The 20,713-nt window shown below is 38.1% G+C and overlaps 2 protein-coding genes across 2 annotated transcripts; one reads left to right on the top strand and one right to left on the bottom strand.

The window, feature by feature from the left end:
- Positions 1-5,913: 5,913 nt before the first annotated feature.
- Positions 5,914-11,087, bottom strand: DYDC1 (DPY30 domain containing 1). The gene is made up of 5 exons (XM_061373786.1): positions 10,908-11,087; positions 10,690-10,812; positions 8,530-8,610; positions 7,501-7,596; positions 5,914-6,041 (listed from the first exon to the last, which is right to left on the bottom strand). The coding sequence occupies exons 1-5, from the start codon at positions 11,052-11,054 to the stop codon at positions 6,000-6,002; spliced, it is 489 nt and encodes a 162-aa protein (XP_061229770.1). The 5' UTR covers positions 11,055-11,087; the 3' UTR covers positions 5,914-5,999.
- A 2,357-nt stretch (positions 11,088-13,444) lies between these two features.
- EXOSC3 (exosome component 3) lies at positions 13,445-18,044 on the top strand. The gene is made up of 4 exons (XM_061373813.1): positions 13,445-13,714; positions 13,837-13,986; positions 14,900-15,051; positions 16,472-18,044. The coding sequence occupies exons 1-4, from the start codon at positions 13,445-13,447 to the stop codon at positions 16,671-16,673; spliced, it is 774 nt and encodes a 257-aa protein (XP_061229797.1). The 3' UTR covers positions 16,674-18,044.
- Positions 18,045-20,713: the final 2,669 nt, after the last annotated feature.

The raw sequence follows: 20,713 nt of genomic DNA, 5'->3' as shown, positions 1-20,713 counted from the left end.
CTGTAATTGCCTGATTTTTTGTGCCTAACAAAGCTTGGGCAAATTCCAAGACATTCATACATCACGTGAGTATGCTGATTGTCCAAGAGATAGTTCAAAAAAGCTAAGAAAGTCACAGAAGAAGAGTGAGGAGAATATGTGTTTAATAGTAGCCTACGCCTGAGCAGTGGTGAAAACATTTATCCTAAAGATAGATGGAGATCAGGTCTATTAAAACATGATCTATTGAGATAATAGTGTTTGAGAGGGATGACTGATCATAGTTCTTGAGAAGAAACCTTATTTAAAATATAAGCAAACACAATGACACTCAACCCAAGCCCAAGTGAGAAACAAAATAGTGGTGCATTTTTTCTACAGGCTCCACTTAGATACATATGCCCACTGAAAAAAATGCTGAACAGCTGTCTAAGAACTTCACAGCAGTCCCAGCCCTAGACATTTTCAGCTGTCAGTGCCTAAGGTTAACTTTTCAGTACAGCTAGGTTTACAGTGAAACAAACAACAGATCCTGTTTCCACGGTTAAAATTATCAGCTAAATAAATAGCATTTTTTAAACTTATCTACTAAACACATCAGTGGCAAAAGCACAATTGCTTAAGATAATAATGAACCAAATACAGGTGTGTCTGCATGCAGCCAGTCATTTCTGGAAGAAAGTATGTTCAGGAGGTGGGGTGGAAATGCAGCAGAATGATTGGAGAAGTCCAAAACACTCCCAGGAATGTGACTTGAAACAGCAAAAGGGAGCTACAGTGTCCCTTAGCTACAATGGGAATGATTTATTATCTAAATATTTCCTCTCTCCCACCCTTTCTGCAGCAATAATTGTCTTTTATTTGTGCAGTATCTTTCCCTACATGTAGCTTGAGTTAACCAATTCTCTCAAGTTTGAATATTAAGAATATTACAAGTTTAACATATAGGAGAGTGCTTCTCAGAGGTAGAACTCATGCTCGTGTTAGTAGAGAGCTCAATCCCCTTATGGTTTCAACCACAGCTTTTTCAGCAACTTCAATGAGAACAAATAGAACACCTTGGAAGACTACTTCCTCAGTGCACCAAAAAAAGTTTTGCTGCTCTGTTTGGTTTTCTTTTAAGTAAAACAACAGCAATCAGCTCAATAATAGAGCTGAAAATATGATTCAGTTCATTAAGAAAAACAGACTAACCAAGATACTGATCAAATTCAGATATACTTATTCCTTCTCTCTCAGAGAAAGCATATTTTTTTATCTGGAATCTACTAGACTACATCTAAATTATAGAGGAAACAATGAGCAAAATAATTTCTTCTGTCCAGAAAACAATTTGCTGAACTTGAACACCAATGGGTTCTTGCATCAAACTAAAATCACATATTTTTCACACTTTCCCAAGATTTGGGGGGGGGGAGGGATCCTTTTTAATAGCAAGTTTTGTTGACATCCATGGATGACTACATACAGAAAGTGGCAACAACTTGGAGAGTTTGTAAAAGGATTCCTGAAGCTTCTTAACACTCCTTAGAGAGGGTAATATTATTCAGATAGATAACTTTGGTATGATATTCCTACATGTAAATGCTTTTTCTAAATCAAACCCAAGCTTAAAGTACATTGAAGTTTTAAATTATGCCAGGTGCAGAATAACGGGGAAGTATAAACTTCTGCATCAGTACAGACACATCAATCCAGTCTTTGTAATACATAACAACTCAGGAAAGATTACCAAACCAGAAGCAAATTTCTCTACTTACCTTCTCTACTTACGACATTACTTGACTGTTTGCCTGTGGATTTACTTTCAGATAATAATACAAACTTGTTTGGCATTAATCATAAAATGGCCTAACATAAACACCTTCTTTTTTTCTTTTACCTCCCCCTCCCTTACCTCATGTCCATATAGTTAACAGACTAACCTAAGTAATTAGTCATCCCAATTTTTTCAAAATGGCTATTGGTTTTGGGTGCCCTATAACTAAAGACAAAATGGAAGCACTTAGCATCTCCACACAGGGCCTAGTGAATATAATTTTTCATGGTGTAGCATCTCCTAGAGTAACTTATTACAAATAACAACCAGTAATATAAACAACAATAAATCTAAGTTAAACACCAATTTTAGTTTATGATAATGAATCTACAAGATGCTGGGATGAGTTAACAGGGAAGATTCATACTATTTAAGCTGCATATAAATCCAAGAGCTCTCAAATTTTGCTTCTTAAAAAGTCTGCTACACTGTAACAGCATGATTAAATGCCACTTTCCTCTACCCTTCCTTTCTTCCACTATTATTAGCCTGAAATACCTGTATAAATGTTTATAATAGTATAGCTTCTTCCATCATATGAATTGAAATAAATACATGAGTATAAAGCACAAAGACTGCATGAGAGTTTATAATAATAATGCCAGAAACAAAAGTAAAAACACATCAAGTGCACCAGTAAGATGTTTTTAAAGATAGATCAGTCCAAAGAGTGGGTTTAGACTCTTTCTAGCTGTAGAAATAGACAACACTGCTCTTTATCTAACTAAAGTATAAGAAAAACTTCACAGCAGTAAAGCAATTAATAACTGACTTAAAACGTGAGTAAACTCTATTAGGAAAGTTCAGGCAAATTCAATTTTACATTTAATCCAGAATAATTCATTTGACCCTTCTTACCACTAGCAAATTATTGCATCAAGAGTTTGCTTACATAAACATAAGTTAGTTCCTTTAAACTATGAAGGAAAATTATCCATCATAAGAAAGGGGACCATGGACTTAAAGCCTACTTTGCTGAAAGCAAACACTAAAATGTACTTGCTGCAAATGTATTTCTCCTAGAAGAAGAGAAACTTCTTACATTGCAGAGCTCAGTTTCCATCTTTGTGAGCAGACTGATAGTTAATCTGATTCATTTTGTCCTATTCTGGGATTCATATCTGTTTTCATCCTTATGCTTCAGTATCACTGGAATGAGAACAGCTGTGAACGGGCACGTTACTATCAGCACATTCTCTGGAGGACCTGAACATGGTAGCAGTCTAAATAACTCTGATCCTATTCTGAAGAAAGGAGAAATTACAGTTTCATAAATCTTCTGTCAGTATTTAGCATCTTATTTTCATCAACACTTTCTATCACCTGCCTCTGCATTCCATCTTCTTCATTACACTAAAATGTATTCAAACAGAATGTAAGCTGTAGTTGAAGTTACATTATGTAATTGCTTCCCCCCCCCTCCCCCCCCCGCAATATAAAACTCTAGAGTTTATGCAGAGGTTAAATTGTGTTAACACATATGACATCACATCACATGCAGTAACAATAAAATAGCGTATTCTCCTCTGTTCTCTTCCTGTTCCAAGCTCTAGCTTGCTATATTCCAAAGGAGGCTCAAGTTCAGAAGAAGGCAGAGATTTTAAGCTGCCTTAATTTCCCTTCAGGCTTGGACTCCCAAGCAGAAGTCATCTTTGCTGTGAACTACATTTCCAAGTTACCTACAGGTTGCTTTGCACCTAAGAAAACACTGAGTCAAGAACTGTTTATCCTTTGGTCCCACAAGCAACATAATTCCTATAAAGCTATAGAAGGTGTTCAACACACCAGGTCTATGCACATCAAATCCTGAAAAAATGGGAAATCCTATAAATAACATTTGAACAACTTATGTCTTCTGTATACAAAATAACAGCAAAGGAACAGGGAAATTAGAATCTACCGTTTTATTTTGACCTTTACTAAGCAATTTTCTGATAAAAGTTCCCATCCAAAAATTCAGTTCCTACCTAGAAAAGGAATATGAATTGCAGAATCACAAAGAAAAATTCACAGTTAAAAATAAGCTGAAAGAAAAAGATGAACAAAAGTTGTTGTTTTCATGGGTTACAACTGACAGAGCCATCAGTGTGCTTATCTAGGATGCACTCTAGTGGACACACAACAAAATCAAAGATACAAATGAAAGCCACATATGGGAAGTAGCAATTAGAGTAATTTCCTAGCAGGTTTTAAAATACTGTCTTACAAATTGAATATATTTCCTAATTAAATATGAAGGCTGTATGAAGGCTGAAATTTTTCTCAGCATGACTGGACAGAAAAGGGAAATCAACACAGTTACTTATCAATTTTTGAAAATTTTAATCTAAACAAGATCCAGTTACACATACTGGCTTAAAGGAGAAAGTTCACATGTCTACCCACTTACTCCACCCCTTTTGAGATTGGCACAAGAAGCTGCCGTGCATACAGTGTATAGGTGTAAGAGGTGTAATTACAACTGTAGTATCTTAAAATGTGGTCTTAAAATTATACTATTTTGACTATTACTAATAAATATAATCAAAACCTGACAAAATCCATTTACTGGAATATCAGCACTAACAGCACGTTTATTCCACAGAAAGGGTTCTTTGCTGTCATAAAACTGGAAACCGATACCAATGCAAAATAAATGTAGATAGCAAAGCCTGACCACCTAGTTACAAAAGTAGTTCAATTTCTCGTTACTTAAAAAGTTATAAAAACATTTCTAAGTACTTATACCTGGAAAGTGATACTTTCCTCTTTTGATTTTAAGGATGTTTATATGTCATTAATGGCATCCAAAAAGCAATATGGCAATAAAGAGGGCAACAGGATTTTTTTAATAAAAAAGCTTTATTATTTTTAAGGGAAAAATAACATTACTATTTTAGAAATAAGTAGTGCTTACCTTTTAAAACATTGATAGGATTATGCCTAGTATGAGCTACATTAACAGAACAAGTTATTTAGAGCAGAAAAATATTTATTACACAATTGACCTTTGCCTGTTGGGTATATAGATATTTTTAACAGTTTGCCAAAGAGCAAAACCCTTAAAGCCAGCTATAATGCAAACAAATGTATACAAACAAATGAAAGTGAAATTATCCTCAGAATCTCTTTCATCCCAAAATTGAAGAATGCAGTGCATGCATCAATTATGCAGCACTGAATTTGTAATCTAGAGTATTTTCATTACACACTATTGGCAAAGACTTAACATTAATTTTCCAACTAACCTGTACTATTAGAAGACACTAAGATGTAAAGGCATGCTTAAGCCAAGAAGCATGTGATTTCTTAATGCTGGTGTCTTTTCCATTTATAATGAACATGGAACATTCTTGATAACCTGTACCAAGATATCAGTAATTGCAGAAATTTATTCATATATTTTATTACAAGTGAAGCTTTGAGAACTAGTAATGGTTATTTAGTAAAAACAACACTGATGTGATTTACTGGTTTGCAAATTCAAGACAAATGCAGTAAAGATTATTTTAAGACTTGAGTAATCAAAATTGATATGCAGACATTTGCAGCTCACCTAATACCACACAACTGCCAGAAAAGGTTATTGTGAAGCCTAAAGCTAACTGACACAAAAAGAACTTCAAGATTTCTTAGACACACAAGATCTTCTAGTGGATCTGTTTACTGAGTCACAGAGTTCAATTTATCCCTTCCATATAAACTGGGAAATCTTCTGATGAGATTTTTGCATCTAGTTTGACATGCAGAATTCTCTCCATCTTCTAATCTGCAGAGCCTTCTCTCTTTCTATCAGAAACCACTCAAATTCTTGGAAAATCCATTTTCAACATTTTGTTCTTTCAAACAAAAGAACCTTTTGTTCTTTCAATATTGATTCAAATTATGATATTGTAGCATCTACTCCAAAATAATCTTGACAATGCAATTGTATATATAATTATTACAGTTACACTTTAAGCATCAATGGGCAATAAGTACAAAATATATGTACTGCTTTCATTTCAATTGCAATTTTTTGCCTGAGTTAGCCAGACTAGCTAAAGTGGTTTAAGAACAAAAAGGAAGCATCACATGTGAGAATAAACAGACTTTATATAAACACCCAGAAAGCACAGAAACCAAAACAACAGGTATATAAATCAGTTCTATATGTAAAATACATAAATTAAGACATTGCACCTCAGGATCCGCAAGTAATGAGTAGAAAATATATTTACTTTCAGATCGGTTGGGAACTTTCTTGTTCTGCTTCTGTTGTGCTCTAACAAACAAACAAAAAATTTCCATCAGTTGCCAGCATTAACTTAACTTTTTAGAAGTAAAAATGAGGAAAAAATAAAAAGAAACAACTCACATAACAGATAAGTCCGTATTTATCAATATAATTATGTATTCTTCCATTCAGTGCAATACAATGAAGTTTATCACCATACTTTTATTATAAAATCCAGTGAGTCTGAATGAAGTATTATGATTCTGAGAGCAGCAGAGTTTCAATAGTACAAGTCTATACATTTTAATTTTATTGACCTGCTCTCAATTTGTAGTTTAAATCAACAAACATATCACTGTAAGACCTGAAATAGCATCACCAAAGGCCAATGTAATCCAAATTTAAATGACTTTTAGGCATGAAAACTTGGAAGATGGCACATATAAGAAGCAGCTTCTGGTTTTGAAATTCACTTATTTAAGAACAGAATAAAGCTGAAGGCTCAAAAATACTATTTAATATATAAGTATCTGAAAAAAACATAAAAACTGGGGCTGTATGAGATCTGATTCAGCTTAGTGAAAAAAAACCCCACCAAACACCTGTGAAAACCTGACTCAAAAAATAGTCATAAATATGTTCATAAATATACTTAGATAACACCTATAAACCAGGCTGTTATTAAAGTAACCCTAAACATACAGCATATTAATATCACAATATAAATCTTGAGCTAGAATTACACTACTGATGCCAGAAATCATGTGAGCAAATTATTAATGATTATTAATTATTAATAAAGGAAAAAGGGTTCTGATAATGATGTACTAAAACTAGTATTCCAAAATCTCAAGACACAACACTTGGAATACAGATATCAGCATCTTTATAACCACTGAATACTTGGGACATAGAAGATATTCAAGGATCACAGTATAGAGCCATAGTTGTACTGAAAACATTCAACATTCTTGTTGGCACAGAGCTCAAATAAACTGATTCTGAGCAGGTCCTAGCTTTAGTGAGCACTGTGTCCTTAGTATCTGGTGTTATATGCTAAATATGTGCAAAAGAGTGCATTCTGCTGCACAAAAATATACTTCACACCAACCAGAAAAATATAAATAACTGAAATCACTCAAAACCAACTAATCTTTTGTGATTTAGTACATGCTGTATAGGATTATCTTTTCACATAGAAAAGGAAGGCTGCCTCCTCTGATTATATTCATACTTTCATTTGTAACACACCTGAATATAAAAAGGAATTTTAAATCTTGAGAACTTAGCCAACACCACAGTGTCTTTTAGAATAGCTTAACTTATACCAGAGAACAGGCTATTGGAAGTTTGGAAGGTTATGGCCAAAATACCATCCCCCAAAACCACAGGAGAGAACCAGCATGGTCTTAACTCCAACAGTTTTAACCTTTGACATGTCAGCACAGAAAAGCAAACCTTTAAGAACCAATCATTTATAAACTCCCTGTTCTTTCTAAACACTTACCTCAAGCTGTTCATTCTCATCTAGCTCCTCAACACTGGTCAAATTAGACACTCCAGCTCTATCGGTAAATTCAGCTATCATCTTTTCATCGTTTTCCTGTGGTAACAAAAACCAGTCTTCAGTTAAAAGTATTCCATATCACAAATAATTATCTACAGAGAATATTTCAGATGTGTTAAAATGACACTATCTATTAATAGAGAATACTTAGATGCATGCTATAGAAATACGTTAGTATGTGAATATGTTTTTTGCATGCTTGTTAAGACGATTTTTATCAGACTTCTTTAAATAACAGGAATTTTGGTTTAAATTTCTATATATTAATTTTTTCTGTCACTTTTATATTGTCATCTTCTTAAAGTTATGTGCTCTCAGTATTTTAACAGTGCTCTAAAAACACATATCTCTAAAATATTATGTGCTCCATGTAAATTTAAGAGCTATTCATATTTAAAAGCTTTAATGAGATAAACATGCCAATCATCAGTGCATGTTTTTACTGAAATGGCATTAAAATACCATGCATTTTCAAATATATCTGTCTACAAACCCTTAGTACAAATTTCTATGTACCAGGAAGATCTCAGAATCAAGAAGCATCCCAGTTTCAAACCACAGCTCCTTTTCCAGGTACAGCAAATGGACTTCAGGCTGACACACTGTATAACATTACTGTCTAAATACTTAGAGCAGACATACTTAAATTATAATACTTTCTCACATTTCTCAAGGAATATGAAAGCATCAACTAAGCTGACCTTACGCTAAATTTTGCAATAAATGTATGCTCTGCTCTGATCATAAGCCAAATAAACCTAATAGAACAGATAAAAATGTAAGTATGAAAGCCAGACTGGAAAAAAAATGTATTAGAAATTCTTCCCCCATTTTCAATTTTTTTTTTTTTTTAATTATGTGTCAGTTCAACACCCATGGGCTTCCGCATTATGTTTTGGATTTAGTGCCTCCATCCGGAAAAGGCAGCTGATTAACAGTATTTTCAAACAACTAAGCTGTGGCTTAAACCTCTTGATCTTCCTGCTGCAATGACATTTTGCCTTCTTCATTCTGCAGTTCCAAATCCTTACGCTCTTGTTCTAGCTGAGCCTGCAGTCAGTTTGAGAAAGGTAATTAGAAGGGAAAAAAACCCCACATTCATATTGCCCACCCCATTGTTTACAATGTATTTCACAAATAAAATCTTACAAAAATTAAAAAGGAAGCATAAAACATAACTGCAGTGTTAATAACATAAAACCCTTCCAGCATCATCTGACTCAACACTTTCACAGGTTTTAGATTTGCATGGATAGAAAGTCTTTGCTATCAAGAGGATAAAGAAATAGACACCTGGTTAGCGTACACACTTAAGATACTGTTTTGCTCCACGTGCTGTTTATCAGTCTATATTCATTATCTCTTATGCTTTGAATTAAGCTCTTTGTTACTTCATATAGTACCTAGCACACAGATGAAGCCACATCAAATCAGATTTATATAAAACTTCAGTAAGCAACGTCATTGACATTAATCATCTTCAGCAGCAACCTTTAATAGAAAGGTTAGAAATTAGAAATACCTAATATCAGAAATTAGAAATATCTAATTAGAAATATCTAATTAGAAATTAGAAATATCTTATTCTTTGTGACCTTAAGTCCTACTGCATCAAAAATTAAGAAATTACATAATCTAAGTGCTCACATTCAACAACACTAGGATCTAGAGAATATTGTTTGTTGCAGCATTTTGTGAGCAGTCATATTGTAGTAAAGAGTTTCCACATTCCTTTTTCATAGATATAATCAAAACACGCCTGAGTATATGACTATAGCCAAAATCGGATTAGGTTAAAAAAATGTGTCTTATAATGTGAATATTGAATAATTCAACATCTTTCCCATAGTTTACATGAAATAATTTATATAATTCCCTGTGAATTATCTTTATACACAATCTCATATTCTTTCCATTTGCGATTTTATATGATTCATGAAATGCTATCCTGGTATCAGCTGGGATAGAGTTAGTTTTCTTCCTTGTAGCTGGTACAGTGATGTGTTTCTGCTTTAGTCCTAGAACAATGCCGATAACATGCTGATGTTTTAGCTGCTGCTAAATAGCACTTACCCTGATCAAGAACATTTCAGTCTCTTACTCTCCGCCAGTGAGGAGGGGCACAAAAAGCCAGGAGGGAGCAGAGACAGGACACCTGACCCAAACTAGACAAATATCCCATACCACAGCATGTCATGCCCAGTATATAAACTGGGAGGAATCACCTGGAAAGGACGGATCACTGCTTGGCTTGGGCTGGGTATTGGTCAGCGGGTGGTGGGCAATTTTGCTGTCTGTCACTTGTGTTTATTGGTTTTGGTGGGATTTTGTTGTTGTTTTTTTTTTCTCTCCTTTCCCCTTTTAGTTTTATATTCTCCTCACAATCCCTCCCAGGAAGTGGGGAAAGGGGAGGTCGGGGGAGAGGGAATGTGGCTGTGTGGTATTTGGTTACTGCCTGGGTTTAAGCCACAACAAATCCTTAGGCACATAACTTCAGGTCTGAAAATTAGTAAATTTCAAATTTAAAAGTGCAAGTGAAATAGAATAAATGCATCTTATGCTAGAACTGGGCTTAACAGGATTTGAAATTACCCTCCTGAGAGCATCCTGAAAGTCAGCCATATGAAAAAATCCAGGCAGATAACATCAATGTTATCATAGCAACACTGAAGGTGCTACATATCATTGATTCACAATCATTTTCAGATCTCTACAATTGTGTATACTTTCTTATTACCTTTGTTTGCATTACTGATATTACACTGAGAAACTTCAGACAATAATTGATTATCATTCCCATACCTCCTAACCGGCTTGTCAATTTTTGCAATGATTTCTAGCTTTATTTGCACCAGCTCTTGCTCGTAATTATTACAGAAGCCAGGTCTTATTTTAAGTTACTTCTTATGTAAGTTTTGGGGTTTTTTTTACATTTTACCACATAGTATGCAAGTTTTCCTTGCTATGTGCTGACCAATTCCTCCAGTTACTATTTAGAAAAGTGAGTTTAAAATAGGTTTATGCTGCCTTCTATCCAAATCATTATACAGAGATTAGAAATATACAGAGCTACAAGATGCCACAGCACCATATACTATTTATAACTGCCTACTACTAAATATTATTAACCTGACGTTGTTCTTCAAGTTTCTGCTGGATCATTAGTTCTTCTTCCTTCACTTTCTGTAACATTTCGAGTTCTGTCCGGGCTGCTTCCCGTTCCTGTTCCAGCTCAATCCTCTCCAACATTATCTATTTCAGAGGTAACAGAGAATCAATTGAAAAAATAGAGATTAAATAGCATCAACTATACTATCATGAATATTTTTTTACCAAGATGGATCCACCTTTTTTTCTTCATCTAAGACTCTTCTGTAATTGTAAATCCAGTGTGCCAGATATTCTATTGGATCTGCAGGCCGACGTTCTGCAATCTCTGCCAGTCCCTTTCTCAAGCAACTTCCCAGCCATCTCTTCAGATACTGAGACTCCATTCACATCTACTAATAACATAAAGACATTAGCCATCAATGTCAGAGTTAAATTACGGTTTCTACGAATTATTGCCCCAAGCACCAAATACTGAATATGACGTTACTCTTTTCACTAACCTAGCAAGTAATTGAAGAAAGTAATTTAAATTTAATATTGGTTTAGTTCTTAAAAGGTCCAGTTATATCAGCACTGCAGGAATAAAAATGCTTAAAATCCCCCTTACTGTTTAGTCATGTATAATTCAGAAACTGCTCAGAAATATGCTGGTAACTTTAGGTCAGCATGATAGAAAAAAAAAAAAAAACAAAACAAAACCACAGAAAACTTCTACACAGATAGCTGAACTACAGCAAAGTAGTTCTGTGAATGAGTGAGGGTAGATTTTAGTCTGAGCTAACAAAATTATTTTCAGAATATGTATGCAAAACCAAGGCCTGAAGCAATCACTCTTCACAGTTACGAAAGGCATAAACCTGTACATATGCAAGGTTTTACTAGCACTGTGACAGTATGCGCATAAGAAACTAGAGTTCTGCAATACTGAAATGCCCTTCATTGGCTACCAAAAGGATTGAATCCACCTCACATGAAGTGACACAGATACAAAACCTCTCTGACCCTTTATGTTTCCACTGGCCCCCAAGGTGATACGTCCATGACAAGGGTCAGGGCACATTAGCAGACCTCCGTTGTCCCGACCATTCTTACCTTGGGCCTCCAACTCACACACTCTGCCCTGAGCTCCGTTTAAACGCAAGGCTGGGGCTTTTATCCTTGCCCTGGATGATATGCCAGGCGGGCCTGCTCCTGTGGCGCTGTTTGGATTTCCAGAGCGGATCTGGCATATTACTCTACCTCACCCCGTGCTCAATGGACACTTTCTAGAGCCCGGTGCTGCCACCTCCCTGCTTCCGACGCCGTGAGGCTGCGAGCTGTCGCTAGGGTAATTATCTAGCCTGCTCCGCAGCCGACCCTGGCTTCCCCGCTCGCCTTCCCTCAGAGTAGCCGCATTTCCTCGACTCCCCGATATTACCTCCCGAACGCAGCCCCGGCACGGCAGCCTTGCCTCGCAGGACGACCCGATCTTACCCGGCCTGGCGGCTGCTCCAACGCTGGCACGGGCATCTTGCCACAGGACGCCTCACAACACGCCGGGTTGCTAAGCAACACCGCTCTTGGGCGCACTGCGACCTCCGCGTAGCCGATTGGCGGGCGAGCGCAGTGGGGAGGTGCCGGTCGCGGAGGCAGTGCTGGGGCAGCCGCGTCGTTCTCGGTATTGGGACGCGAGCGGCCGACGGGCGGCGCAGCGGGACAGCCGGCACGGGGGGGCCGCTACCGTCCCTTGGGGGTGCTGTGGGGTCTTCCTAGGGGAAAAAAAACATTGGAAACGCGTTTAATGCCGTCTCGTCATGAACGGTTTCCTTTCGTAACAGAAGGGGCTTCCACTAAAATGAAAGACATCTTCAGCCAGCCCTGGGTGCGATCAGCTGGCATTACAGATCCTTCCTGACAGGCTTAAGAGACAGAATCGTTCTATGCGTGCATGTATAAATATATTTATGCACACGTATATGAAAGGGAAGAAAACACTATCGCAATTTTAGCGTAAGAAACCCGCGCTAACACAGAACAAGGATTTTGTAGCTAAGCACAGGGCACGTTTTTAAACGAAGCTGGGATCTCCCGTGCTGGAAGTTTATAATCACAGCATCAACTAGGTTGAAAAAGACCTTTAAAATCATCACGTCCCAGGTTAGACGCCCAGCGTTAAAGTAAACTGATTGTTTCTTCTCCGTGAGAAGCCTCTTGGCTGCCATTCACCTCAGGTTTGGCCAGCAGTTTGTTTTACTGGCGACTTTTAACTGGGTATTTAAAAACCCTGCAAAGGATTAATTCCGTGTCTGTACCAGGTCTGAGGCTTAACTGCGCTAACGTTACCTTGATTTTTCCCTAGCATTAATGAAAGACTGAAAAATTAATTATTTCCAGAAAGAGAAGGGAGTCATGAAGCACTTGGCTGATGAAGCCAGCTTTTGAAATGTAAGAAACTAGCTTCGGTGTTTCCTGTGTAACATGGGGCAGATCTAAAACGCGCGACAAAAGCGGGCACCCCCGCTCTGGCCGGAGGATGTCGCTGGCGTTCTGCAAACGCCTTTCACAGGGCAGCAAAGGCGCCCCTGAGGCTAAACCCCACGCCGAACTACTGCTGCACGTCCAACAGCCGCCAGTAAAGGTGCTCCGCTGCCGCAGTACACATACCTCCTCCCCGCCCCGGAGGAGCAGGGCTCCTCAATCTGGCCGCCTTACCCTGGAGATCCCCGCGCCTGCGCGGCAGCAGCGGCGGTTGTTCCGCGCCTGCGCGGCGCGAGCGTTCTGCGCGTGAGCGGCAATGGCGGCGGTGTCGGCGGGGGGTGGCGTACCGGTCGAGGAGTGTGTGGGGCAGGTGGTACTGCCCGGGGACGTGCTGTGTCTCCCTACGCACCCCGACGAGGATGGGGAGCGGCTGCGGCTGGGCGCTAGCCCGTCCCCGCCGACCAGGCTACTCTGCGGGCCGGGCTTGCGGCGGTGCGACGCCGGGCTGCTGGTGACCAAATGCGGCCTGCTGCGCCACCGGCAGGCGGCCGGTGGTGCCTACTGGGTGGACTCGCAGCAGAAGCGGGTAGGGGTGAGGGGAGACCCGCTGTGTGCGGAGGGGAGCGGACAGGGAGGAGGCCCTTAGCTTGTCCACGCATTCCTGACCCTTTTGTCCGCGTTTTTTTGTCCCGCACACCGTATTTGCAGTATGTTCCGATCAAAGGCGACCACGCAATAGGAATAGTGACGGCCAAAGCGGGGGACGTGTTTAAGCTGGATGTCGGTGGGAGCGAGCAGGCGTCTTTGTCCTACTTGGCCTTTGAAGGTGCCACGAAGAGGAATAGGCCGAACGTGCAGGTTAATGCTCTTGTTGGTTGGCGGTAACGCTCTAGCGATGTCCCTTACTGGTGCTTCTGTTACGGTTTTGTGTTTTTGCTTTGTAGAACTTTTTTATAAGCCGCATGTAAAAGGAGGAGTGCGGATTTATTTGCAGTGATTTTTGCTGGGTGCACGATTGGGCTGTGAGTTTTCTGAGTTTTTTTTAGAGATCATTTAACTTAGTGTGGTTTGATATCTGTCAGATGGCAGGCTTTTTCACTCCTTGCATTTTAACTTTATTATAATATTGCCAGCAGCAGATACAGTTCATGAGTAATATGCATCTGAGGGGGCACTCCAGAGTTAGGGGTTTAAAACAAGCTTTTATATCATCCAGTACTCATAGAAAATGTTTCTCACAACACTGTTCTAAGCAGTTCTATGGCACATGCTTGCCATATCTTCTACATTCAACTGAGATATCATCACCAGAATGTAAAATTTGACTGTAAAGAAAACCAAAATAGGTTAGTGTGGTTTGTTGTGTTGTTTTTTTCTTTTTTTTTGGAGGGAGGGGTTAGTTGTGGTTTTGTTTGTTTGTTTGGGGGGTTATTTTGTTTTTTGTTATCGTCGTCATCCTGATAAATGACTGCAAAAGCAGATTGGATAATGTTTGGCCTTTAAAAAGAGGAATACTCAGTGAAATAAGGTTCTGTACTTTTTATTTTTCCAGTATCAGTAATGATAAAAGATAATTCTTCCTAGAGGATGCTGCCTTTAGTTGAAGTAGAGAAAATGAAAATTGTTACTTATACCAGTTTATTTTTGTCTCACCAGTATTTTAAAGCTGTTTTGTGGCCTTATGAGAGGGTCTGTAGCAACTGAGTATTGCTTACAAATGTGCAGTATGATCTTCTCTACTACTTTTGCTTTTTAATACTGCTTTGTTTAGGTGGGAGATCTTATTTATGGTCAGTTCGTTGTAGCAAATAAAGACATGGAACCAGAGATGGTCTGTATAGACAGCAGTGGAAGATCAAGTGGAATGGGAATAATTGGACAAGATGGCTTCCTCTTTAAAGTTTCCTTAGGTCTAATAAGAAAGTAAGTACTAAGGAAAGTAAGTAGTCACTAACATGCACTATGGTGGGTAGGATTCATGCAACTATTTCTTCTGAGCAGTGTGGGCAGTTCAGTAATCAGTGTGTAATTGTTTTAGTGCATTTATAACAGTTTTACTGAATAGGGTATGGATATTGGCCTAAGAGGAGGATTTATTTTCCCACTTAAAAGATTTATATGCTCTTCAATATTGTGTGTTGTGACCTGCTTAAACAAAGGGATTTGGGTGCCAGGGTAGCACGGAAAACAAAGTCGGTGACCTGGCAAAATAAGGTATTCAAGCTAGGGTTTCAGGTATGTATCTAATACCTTGGACTTTAAAAACTGTGAATGCCTACTGTCCTTTTTCTGGTTAATGGGGATTGTTGGGGAGGTATGTTTGGCTGATAGGTGATTAAAGAGCTCTTTCCACATCAATACATGCTATATTCTGACTTCCCAAGAAAAATAAATTGCTTTCAAATGTTGCTGCAGATAAAAAAAAAAAAAAAGTGGGATTTTCATTTAAAACCGACATGTTAATCCAGGAACTGTTTCAGAAGCTTTTTAATGTATCATGAACTTTGGAGTTATGTATGCTGATATAAACACAAGACTTCTGTGACTGTCAACAAATGCCAGATTATATGGTTAAATAATAGTTAAGCATTGTTGCTTTTGGGTGTTTTGTTTTGTTGTCCTTTGGAAAATCAGTCTGGAGGTGAAGAGCAGCTATTTCATACGTGGATTTTTAAAGTAATAATTTGTCTGATTACATGTCCCATCAGAAGTCAGCATGAACTTACATAAATATTTTTTCAGCCTTTCTGTATGTCTTCCAAATTCTGTCTGCATGTAAGTAAAGGAATAACAGTATGGTACAAGTGGTAATGTTTCTTTGAGAAAGCCTGTTGGATCTTTATTTGATCCTAGGTGTATTACAGTAATTCTTGATGCTTTTTTTCAGTGTTCTCTTACCTAATACAACTAAAATACTCTTATGTTTACTGCTGTTAATATTGTCTCCTGAAGGAGAAGGGAAGCTTTCTTTTGAAGGTACATCTTTGATTCTGGTGTTAAATTTATAAATACCAGGACTTTAAAAATGTCACTTTGTCAAACAGTAAGTTTGAGACTTATTAAATTGTGGAATTGTTATAAAAGTATGGATTCACTTTCAATTATCAGATATTACTTCTGACTCTAATTAGGAAAAAATCACACCTGTATTTTTAGGTGTATGTATTTTATATGAGAGCAGAATCAAAAATCTGGTGGTGTATTGCTGTTCTGGATGCATATATGCGACTTACTCATCTTACCTTTTGTTGGTGTTGCCTTCATAGCTCACATAACATCAGTACTGCAGTTTAGTTACTGATAGTGTGGTCTGTATAATGACTTTTTAAATCTTTTTTTACAGACTCTTGGCTCCCAAATCTGAAATAATTCAGGAGTTGTCACAATTGTACCCGTTTGAGATGGTGCTGGGAATGAATGGAAGAATATGGGTAAAAGCAAAAACAGTTCAACAGACTTTAATTGTAGTAAATATTTTGGAAGCCTGTGAGTATATGACTGCAGAACAGAGAAAACAGGCATTTGCCAAATTGTCAGGGAATTAGTAAAAGAAAGCCTTGAGATTTGTTTGAGATGACTAGGTGTATTGGTTATTTTTGTATTCAGATTTATATTAAAGTCCTTTTTTAAAAAAATGAAATACTAAACTTTGTTCTTCTTCAGTTCCCTTCTTCATCCACTCAGTTTATTTGTGCCTTGTGTAGGAACTTTGGTTTTACTCACTTCTGTGATTACGAAGTCCTGCTTACGTTTATGAATTTCTTGACAGATGGGGAGACAGTCTTTAAAGCTTCCAGTAGCTGTGAGTTTAGAGGAATAACTACTCAGATTTGTAGGAAAAATGGTCAGTTTGTAGCATGCATATATTTGCTCTTTTTTATCAGTATTAACGCTTCAAACAATACATGCTGGCTTGAGAGAGTAGAAAGTGTCTTGCAGGTCATTCATTCCGATCAGGTGCTCTGTTTATGCAGTGCAGGAAGCAATTATTTAATATGGGACAAAATGTGGGACTAGAAATGCAGAAAATAACAGCAAATAATTACAGAGCATAGCATAAAATAAGCATAGGGTGGATAAGGGAAACAATTAGATAAGACTCAACATATGGGCACAGTGACCTTAGTGCTTTCCCTAAAAATAACTTGATTAGTAGTATTGAGGAAATAGTGATTAGGACTTAACTTTATAATTTCATAGGACATCAGTATGAAAATTCAGGAAGTTTGGCTCACTGAAAGGAAAAAATATGCTAAGCAGCTGCTATTTGAAGTCACTTGCATTTTTTTTTTTCATGAGAGCTTTTTAATTAGAGATTAGGTAAAGGCCACTGCAGCAATAGCCATGTATTTCTCAATTCTAGATACTTCATATGTATTTTCTTTTAGATACAGCATCAAGAGTCCATATAGCTTTGCTTCAAGTTAAACAAAATCAGCATTAAAAAAAAAGCTTCCTCACATGCATGCAGAGGAAATGCTGTCCTAAGGGAGATAAATTGTCAGTCCATTTTAGTACATGAGTAGTTTGCTACTGTTCTTTTGAGAAAGAACCATGGAGTAATTGGGGAACTACTGATGCCTGCTTCATGTGGGAGAAAAGTTTGACTGTGTACCCAATGAATTGCATTGGAGCTGTTTAAACGGTTTTTCAGATCTATGATGTTTTGTAGTTCATAATAAGATTAATAGCAATAGTTAGCCATAAATTAGAGGGAAAAGGCTAATTAGAATAAGCTTGAATACCATATTAATTCCAAGTATTGTTCCTATTTATTCTGCATTTTTTGTAATTCAGCCTGTGGTATTTGATGCTACAGTTTTCTTTGGCATCTCTCATTTAGAAATTACTCCAGTTGAGAGCCACTCCTATGAGTCATCTTTAATACACTTACCTAGGGCTTCCCCTGACAAAAACACAACTCTAATGGTTTCCATGTGACTTTAATGGCTGAAATTCAGAATTCTTTCTGTTTCACTAGCCTCCCTATTTAGTATTTAGGGTATTGCTCATCTGGCTTGGTAGATCTTTTTTTCACCTGTGTTCTCCCAGCTGAAGTGACTTTCATTCATATCCCATAAATCTTTTAGGCTTATAATCTGTGTTTTAACTACACATGAAAAGCTGTAATTTAATAAGGATTTCACTAACTCTGCTTTTCATCAGTCATCTTTTCTTCAAATTTAGCTAACCAGAGCCCCTGCAGGTTCTCCATTATTAGAACAATAGCTGGCATAGGCAGGAAAGCACTTGCCAAATCATCTCAGGGTGCTAACTTGGTGTTCTGTGAGTGTTCTTGGATCATAATAGTAAAACCGCAGGAATGGGGAATGACATGGTTCATTTCCTGAAGAGTTGTGGCTTGAAATGCAATTAGCTGTACCACTCCCCCTTTTACTTGTCTAAGCAACCTCCTTTCCCTTCCAAAAGTCTGAATTTTAAGCCCAACCTGCAAGATACATGAACAATCCTGGATTTAAAAATGCTGTTTTGGTAGCACAGCATACCAGATAGTGACCTGGGAAGTTTTCAACATCACAAGTGCCCTATTTCACAGTACCCGTTAATCTGTCCCACTGTCAACAGCTTATCACCCAAATACAAATTTAGTTAAATCAAGAGCAGGAAACAAAATGCAATAAAACTATGTTTGTTGTTAATTTAACAAAATGGTGTATCCACAAAGTACTTGTTTTACCCCCTACGCAATCATGGTAAATATGTGCTACACTTAAGTTTGACAATTTATACAGTGGTGAAAATGACAAGTGGATGTGAGCAAAATGTGTGGAGAAAATGCTTCAAAGCAAATACACGTTACTAAAGGTAATATTGGGGTTGTTTGTTTTTTGTGTTGGTTTGGGGTTATTTTTGTTTTGGATTTGGTTTTGGGTTTTGGGTAAAAGGAAAACTATCTACATACCTTAAACCAATTACTAGTTTTGACAAGCTGTATCTAATGAACAAAATATCTAGGCAAAATCCATATGAAGTCTTTGTGAACTTGTAATTCTGGCTTGGTGACTAAACCTGTATCGCCAAAGAGTGGCACAGGCTATAACTTCGTTCTAGGAAGACAGGCTAATCATAAGTTAATTGGGTATTCTGCTGGATGTGTCACAGGAAGTCCTTCACATTCCCATTAAAGGCACATAAACGCATATATTTAAGGAACTAGAACGTGCAGAAGTGATGCCATGGACTTACATGTACCGTGTTCAGTAGAATTTTTTTGTTAAATTTATCTACATGATTCATGCCCTTGTCAGCTGTCATTGAAGAGCAACTTAGAGTTGTTCATTGCGGATAGTTGGCTATTATGCATTAGGTGCTTTGTTATGTTGCTCTTTCTTTCAGGTTAATGTGGTAAAAGTTAAGTAAAGGTTGTAGATGTCAGCGTGGACAGTGTATCTGTGGTGCTGAGCACAACCTCCTAAAAAGAAAGTTAATTAAGTGGAAACCATACACTAAAAATAAGAAATACATAGTCTGTGACCCTAGGTTGTTACGTTGCATAAAGACCAAGAATAAATGATAACAGAAATTATCGATAGGCAGTGTTGTAACTGTGTGATAATAAACAACTAAATGAATAAGTGTAATTTATATTTGCTTAAGCAAAAGAAACTTGCACAGATAAATAGTTCAGCATAATGAGAGGATAAAGAGCTTAACTTTAAGGCTATGGTTACAGTGTGGCAGTAGCTCTACTAGATAAGCAGTTTACTGTGCCCAACTACTCACAGTATCACAGTATCACAGTATGTTAGAGATTGGAAGGGACCTCAAAAGATCATCTAGTCCAATCCCCCTGCCGGAGCAGGAACACCTAGATAAGGTTACACAGGAACGTGTCCAGGTGGGTTTTGAATGTCTCCAAACAAGGAGATTCCACAACCTCCCTGGGCAGCCTGTTCCAGTGTTCCGTCACCCTCACTGAGAAGAAGTTTCTTCTCAGGTTTAAGTGGAACCTCTTGTGCTCCAATTTGTACCCATTACCCCTTGTCCTTTCATTGTTTGCCACTGAGAAGAGCCTGGCTCCATCCTCGTGACACTCCCCCTTTATATATTTATATACACTAATAAGGTCACCCCTCAGTCTCCTCCAAACTATAGAGACCCAGCTCCCTCAGTCTTTCCTCATAAGGGAGATGCTCCACTCCCTTAATCATCTTAGTTGCCCTGCGCTGGACTCTCTCCAGCAGGTCCCTGTCCTTTTTAAACTGAGGGGCCCAGAACTGGACACAATATTCCAGATGAGGTCTCACCAGGCCAGAGTAGAGGGGGAGGAGGACCTCTCTCGACCTACTAACCACCCCCCTTCTAATACAACCCAGGATGCCATTGGCCTTCTTGGCCACAAGGGCACAGTGTCGGCTCATGGTCACCCTGTCGTCCACCAGGACCCCCAGGTCCCTCTCCCCTACACTGCTCTCTTAACAGGTCGTTCCCCAGCCTATACTGGAACCTGGGGTTGTTTTTGCCCAGATGCAGGACTCTACACTTTCCCTTGTTATATTTCATCAAGTTATTCCCCGCCCAGCTCTCCAGCCTGTCCAGGTCCCTCTGGATGGCAGCACAGCCT

The sequence above is a fragment of the Neopsephotus bourkii genome, unplaced genomic scaffold, assembly GCF_033783945.1.
Source record: "Neopsephotus bourkii isolate Nb327-2 ecotype Australia unplaced genomic scaffold, CSIRO-AGI_Nbou_v1 NB_1634, whole genome shotgun sequence".
NCBI classification, from domain to species: domain Eukaryota; kingdom Metazoa; phylum Chordata; class Aves; order Psittaciformes; family Psittacidae; genus Neopsephotus; species Neopsephotus bourkii.
This window is presented reverse-complemented; position numbering and strand designations above follow the sequence as displayed.

Coding starts and splice junctions, on each gene's coding strand:
- DYDC1 (XM_061373786.1), bottom strand. CDS start 11,054: ATGGAGTCTCAGTATCTGAAGAGATGGCTGGGAAGTTGCTTGAGAAAG. Junction 10,813..10,907: donor TCTTAGATGAAGAAAAAAAG/GTGGATCCATCT, acceptor CCTCTGAAATAG/ATAATGTTGGAGAGGATTGA. Junction 7,597..8,529: donor TGCAGCAGGAAGATCAAGAG/GTTTAAGCCACA, acceptor TTGTTACCACAG/GAAAACGATGAAAAGATGAT.
- EXOSC3 (XM_061373813.1), top strand. CDS start 13,445: ATGGCGGCGGTGTCGGCGGGGGGTGGCGTACCGGTCGAGGAGTGTGTG. Junction 13,715..13,836: donor TGGACTCGCAGCAGAAGCGG/GTAGGGGTGAGG, acceptor CCGTATTTGCAG/TATGTTCCGATCAAAGGCGA. Junction 13,987..14,899: donor GGAATAGGCCGAACGTGCAG/GTTAATGCTCTT, acceptor TGCTTTGTTTAG/GTGGGAGATCTTATTTATGG.